The 6442-nt window shown below is 45.2% G+C and overlaps 1 protein-coding gene across 1 annotated transcript; it reads right to left on the reverse strand.

Moving 5' to 3' along the window:
• Positions 1–988: 988 nt before the first annotated feature.
• LOC141600836 (uncharacterized) lies at positions 989–4474 on the reverse strand. Its single transcript, XM_074421091.1, has 2 exons — positions 3743–4474; positions 989–3133 (listed from the first exon to the last, which is right to left on the reverse strand). Exons 1-2 carry the CDS (start codon positions 4472–4474, stop codon positions 989–991), a joined length of 2877 nt encoding a protein of 958 aa, XP_074277192.1.
• Positions 4475–6442: the final 1968 nt, after the last annotated feature.

Genomic DNA, 6442 nt, shown 5'->3' on the forward strand with positions numbered 1-6442 from the left:
GGTTGGAGAAAAGACCAACCGATGCCAATGCCCCCCAAATGTGAGATCCACGCCTAAAGGAGGGATGGGTAGGATCAGTGTGGAGATATTTACTATGCAAGGCAATGGAGGTGAAGTTGCCTTTGAGGCAGAAAATCTTCCAAGCAAGTTTGGTAGAATGGGCAGCATTGAGAGGTTGGGCTTTTTTAATTCCAAGCCCGCCATTAGCTTGCGATTTAGTAACAAGGTCCCAGTTTGAGAGGTGTAGTTTGCGGGAGGAGAGGCTAGACCAAAGGAAGGATCTATTGGTTTTGTCGATGAGAGAGGAGATAGAGGAGGGGAGGTGGAGACATTGCATGAGATGGGATGGGAATGCATTAAGGGTGGATTTGATGAGGCAGAGTCTAGCAGGGCGAGAGAGGAAGCGCGTCTTCCAATTGGCAAGTTTTGCATCGATCCGATCTATGATGGGTGGAGGTCGATTTGTTGGGCTTTCGGGGAGGAGGGGGAACCCAAGGTAAGTTCCAAGGTTAGAGGCTTTCTTAATGCCAAGGGAGTCTTCAAAAAGGGAAATGTTATGTGGGTGGGTCTTTTTGGAGAAGAAAAGCTTGCTCTTGGAAGTATTAATTTTTTGGCCCGAAGCCGAGCAAAATTGGAGGAGGACATCCTGAAGGGCACAAAGATTGCTTTCAGAAGCCCGTCCAAAGAGAAGGAGGTCATCTGCGAAGAGGAGGTGAGAGAAGGTGGCTCCTCCTTTTCCAAGTGGGAAAGGAGTCCAGGAAGAGTCGGCACAAGATGAGTGAATGGATTTGGAGAGGGCCTCCATGCAGAGGATGAAAAGGTAGGGGGAGAGGGGATCACCTTGGCGGAGACCCCTAGAGGGGAGAAAAGGGGGGGTAGGAGAACCATTTAAGGTAACAGAGGAGGTGACATTGGTGACACAGTTCATGATGAGCGAGATTGTGTCATTGTCAAACTTGGAGTCAGAAAGGCAAGAGCGAATAAAATCTCACTCAAGCCGGTCAAAGGCTTTTTCTAAGTCGAGCTTAAGGGCAAACCAACCTTTCTTGCATCTGGATGCACCCATGGAATGAATGATCTCAGAGGCAATAATATAATGAGAGTCGGTGCCCCGCCCAGGGATAGAACTCCCTTGGTTAGGAGAGATTAAGAGGGGCATGATGGGTTTGAGACGGTTAACAATGATCTTGGTGACGACTTTATAAACCGTGTTACAAAGGCTAATTGGCCGAAATTGTTTAATGGAGCTGGGGGAGAGGACTTTGGGAATGAGGGAGATTGTGGTAGCATTGATGGCAGAGGGAATGGAAAGGGTGTCAAAAATATTTAAGATGAAGGGAATGAGGTCAGAAGAAATGGTACTCCAACAATTCTTGAAGAAACCAGCATGAAACCCGTCGGGCCCCGGGGCTTTACCAGATCCTAAGGAAAAGAGAGCGGTGTGGATTTCCTCCAAAGAGGGTTTGGTGCAGCAGCGGAAGGTAGGGCTGGTCACAGGGGCAGGTCTAGTGCAAAAGTCCTTTTGGGATGTGTATAAGTGGAGAAAGAATGAGGTGATGTGTTTAGTGAGCTCAGCCGGCGAGTTGTAAGTGATTCCGACGTCATCAGTCAAGGAAAGGATGCGGTTATGGACACAACGGATAGTAACGGATTTATGAAAGAAGGCCGTGTTGCGGTCTCCATCATTAAGCCAGCTGATACGAGAGCGGTCTTTCCAGTAAGCACACTCAAGGTCGAGAACACGATTAAGGGAAAGAGAAAGAGAGTCATTCAGGTTCTGGAGGAAGGATGAGTTTGGGTGGAGGCAAAGTTGAGCTTGAGTTCCTTTGAGGCGGTTGATAAGGGATTTTTTTTCCTTGGATAGTTTCCCTATAGTGGTAGAGGCCCAGGTTGAGAGGTGTGTGCTAAGAAGTCCAAGTTTGGTGGGAAGGGTCTCGTCGAGTCCGCACCAGGTGGTGAAGACAAAGGGGTGGAAGGATGGCTCACGAAGCCATAAAGATTCAAACTTGAAAGCCGGAGGGGGGGAGGTGGGTGTGTTGATGATGGTGTCCAGGAGGATGGGGCAGTGGTCAGATGAGAGGCGGATGAGGTGATTGTTGTGGGAGTTTGGAAAGGTGTCAAGCCAAGCATGATTAACCCAAACCCGGTCAAGGCGTTCTAAGATAGGGTTGGTCCGTCTATGGTTAGTCCAGGTAAACTTGGGACCAGTGAATCCCAAGTCCAAGAGGTTACACATATTCATGGTATCATTAAACAGGTTGACTCTGTTAAGAATAACACTCCTGCCACCGAATTTTTCGGAGGCAGACGAAACTTCATTGAAATCACCTAGACAGGTCCAGGGCAGAGACAAGTTGTCAGCAAGGTCAATGAGAGAATCCCACAAAAGTTTTTGAAGTCTGAACTTAGGACTGGCATAAATAGCAGTAAGAAAAAAGGTGATGTTTGTAGAGGTTACCTGAACCACCGCATTAATGAGCTGGCCTCCCTTGTTCACAGTCGTGACCGAGACGTCCCTAGCATTCCAAAGGATCATAATACCACCGGAGAAGCCAATGGGATCAACGATGTCAGAGGAATCGAAAGGGAGATTCTGCACAATGTCAATCGCGTTCGTCGCGACGGTTTCCGAGAGAATAAAAATGTCAGGTTTATGGGCATTGATGAGGTAGGTGATGTGGGGTTTAAAAGATGGCCTAGCGATCCCTCTACAATTCCAGAAAATGATCTTCATGTTACAGTGGATAAGGAAGGAGTCAAGGAGGTCAGTTTGATCCGCCGCGCGCCGGATTTGGACCTTCCCGAGGACGTCCCGTTCCGCTTTCCCAGGAAGGATGCAAGTATGGTCCGTGGACCCACAGTGCGGTAGTCTTTCCATTCTACCCTCATGTCCAACTCTTTCAATTTCAAGGTGGTATGAATCAGAACTACCCCATTTGAGAAGCTGGCCACTTGGAGCTTCTTGGAAGTTAAACTCAATGGAAAGGCCCTTCCCAATCGAGGTAAGATGGGAGAGGGGCCTATGAGAAAGCTCAGCTCCTGCGGAAAAACCAGAGGTGGGCAAGTTGGTTGCTCCTGGCGAATCAGCCATTGGAGGATGCAGCGTAGCACGAGTGGCAGTCCTTCGAGATCGCTGAAGTCGGGTAGGTGAGCAGGAATTAGATGACGCTCGAGAGAGAACGGGTCTACCATTTTTAGGTTTAGAGTTTCTGGTGGGGGGGAGCGAGGATGGGCTAGGAGCTGGCGGATGAAGAGCTCGCAGATTGGAGGCGAGTCTAGCAGAGGACCTAATGGTATGTTATTGTGTTAATTGGGTCTCGGAAGGGTTAGAGGTGGGAGTTGGAAGTAAGCCAGGGAGGTTGTTTTTGGATTTATAGGAAGAAGGATGACAGGTGGTGGTGGATATCGAGGGGGGTCCTTGAACAGGAGTGGTGTTGGTGGCATGGTAGAGGGAATGAAAAGACGAGAGGAGGTGGGTGTTTGGCGGTTCATGGTTTGGTGTCCTGGTGGTTTTATTTTTTTTATTTTGCCAGGAGGAGAGGGGGGGTGTAGAAGGTGAGTGAAGGAGGGTTGAATTTGTTTTCCCAAGGAGGTAAAGGGAAGGGGAGGTAACAGGTGGGTGGGGGATAGAAAGAAGAGTATTAAGAAGGATATTGTCCAGGGGATTCTTTTTCAGAAAGGATAAAGGGGAAGGACAAGAGGGTGGGGTAGGGGTAATTTTAAAAATATCAAAGGAGTTGACAATAGCTGGGAATGGGGCAATAACTTTATTCTGCGGTACATTTGACACAAGAGCTTTATTCTTATAAGGGATAATAGTCCAATTATCATTGTTGTTTTTTGGGTCAGTCAAAGGGGTAGCCTTGGAAGTGGCGTGTTGGTCAACACCCACAGGAGGACTCATTTTACATTTCTCCGGTTGATTAACCGGTCTGGGGTCAGGGATGCAGGGGCCAGACGAATCAGGACACTTCCCATAACAGAAAGATTTGCAAAAGGAGCAAATAATTTGTTTATCAGCAATTTTTACCTCCTGGCACAGGGAACCAATCCAGACCTTTGACGGCGGTGGCGAAGTTTGGTCGAGGTAGACAGAGATTCTTGCGAATCTGGAATTTTTATTTTTCATTCCATTGTTGTCAAATTTAATGAACCCACCAAGTTTGTCTCCAATTGCGCGGAGGACGTCAATGCGGTGGTACTCGATCGGCAACTCCGGTAGAACAATCCAAGTTGGAATAGACGAGATTGTTGCAAGGGAGGGGCGAAAATCCGGAGCCCAGTCTTGAACATGGAGGTAATGGCCATGGACGAACCAAGGTCCGTTCATTTTAATTGCATTTAAAGCAGAAATCCTCTCTAATTTGCAAGAGTAAAACCCTTTACCCAAACCAATTAGATCAATTTTTCCGTCGAGTTTCCACAGAATCCGAAGGGTGTTTGCGAGGTGCCCAGATTCAATGGACTTGCCCATAACTTTGATGATGAGGGAGTTTTTCCAAGGTGAATGAATTGAATTGAGCAGGTCAGCTGGTAATTCAATCGAAATCGAGTCGGAATCGGGTATTCCCGATGGGTTACGAGAAGGGGGAAAGGGGTTCTGATGGTTAAAGGGGGGAAAGATAGAGGAGGTTAAGGCGGATTTGTAGGTTGAGGGGAGGAGTTTGTTTGGTGGGACGACGGTACCGGTGGTGGGGGTAGTGGTGGTGGAGCGGGGATTGAGTCGGAGAGAGTACCCGGATAGAAGGCGAGGGATCATTGTGCAGAATCTCATGGACGGTCGGCGCAGTGGAAGGTGAACTAGGGGAGGGGTTTGCATGTGCGATAGGCGGTGGTTCTAGGTGGGTTGTTGGTGGTTGCTGAGGTTGGGGATCACTCATGTTTTAATTTGTTTTTGTTTTCTCTCTCATCTCACTAAACTATTTATTGAGTTCTTGGCAATTTGTTGGTAGATCGTAGTCAGTGTTGGAGATGGCGATAAGTAATATATTTCTGCAATTGATTCGTGGTAGGCGGTGTTGGAGATGGTGATGGAGGACAAGGTGTTGATTACGGATGCGGTGGACAACTGTAGTAGAGGTGTTAGAAGGTGAAGGGGTTTACAGTAGGTAGAGTCAAGCGTGAGAGGTTGAGATTTTGGGAGGCAGTTCTTTGTTATTAACATCTCGTTTTGGTTTTAATTGCTTAATATGGGCTGATTTTTCCTATTAGGCTCGTCCTATCCTATAAGACGGTCCTATAGGAGAGTTACTGATAAAAGACAGATCAAGGATATTTTATCATCAATGACATTTTGGTCACCTGGCCTCTTCTGGTGTATTATCACATTAATCCAATAAGTACTCCCAGGGCCGGTTCTGAATTTCTCGTGATCCTAGACAGAATGATTGATTGCCCCCCTTTAAAAAACATATAAGGCCTACATAAATTGTTATATAAGACCATTTATAATTTCTCGTGATCCTAGACTAGAATTAATATTTTGCTGAGATTTATACAGCATTTATTATGCTCATATTAAATGATTAGTTGTAATTAATGCTTGTCATTAATTTGTATAGGACACGTGGCGTATCCACAACGTTTCAACCCAATTATATATATATATATATATATATATATATATATATATATATATATATATATATATATATATATATAGAGATTGAATCATGTGAGGCACCCTTCTTAGGGTGAGGCTAATTTGAACCCTTTCTAAACCATTAGATCTAATTATTATAGCCTCATGATTATGACACTGTTCCATACAAAACTCACCGACATTTCGCCCTCAAATTCCCTCATTTCGCACTCTTTTACTTTCTCTCTCTTGACTCATCGTCACTCACTCTTATTTCGATCGACAATTTATCGCTCAAATTTTGATCGCCATCGCCATCGTCAATCTAATTTATTTTTCGATCTAGGCAATTTCGATTCATCCTAATTTCGATCATCCTAATTTTCTGATCAACAATGGCGGTCCAGTTTTTCGATCGAAATTCGGATGATCTAAAATGGATCGAAATTAGAAAGTAGAATCTAATTTTCTCGATCAACAGTGTGATCGAAATTAGGATGATCTAAACGGATCGAAATTAGGATGATCTCCATCGCCATCGTCAACCATTCAATTAGGAGCTGAGATATACTTCTTGATCTGGAGAAAGATGCTCAATGATAAGTTTGGTGAATGATTTTCTAAAAGGTATTCGTAATTTATACTCCTTGCTTTTGCTCGTACTAAAAAAATCCATGGATATGCTTCATTAGCTTTAAAATAGCGAGAGGAAGGGTTTATTTTTAAACAGTTTTGAGGGTTTTTAGTGATCCATAAAGGCTTGGATGATTGATTTCTGTTGACGAGATCTGATGGTGTACACAAAAGGAACAAGGAGCACCTATTGTGAATGCTTTAGAGTTGCTTGTGTATGAGCAGTGA

The sequence above is a fragment of the Silene latifolia genome, chromosome 9, assembly GCF_048544455.1.
Source record: "Silene latifolia isolate original U9 population chromosome 9, ASM4854445v1, whole genome shotgun sequence".
Classification (NCBI taxonomy): domain Eukaryota; kingdom Viridiplantae; phylum Streptophyta; class Magnoliopsida; order Caryophyllales; family Caryophyllaceae; genus Silene; species Silene latifolia.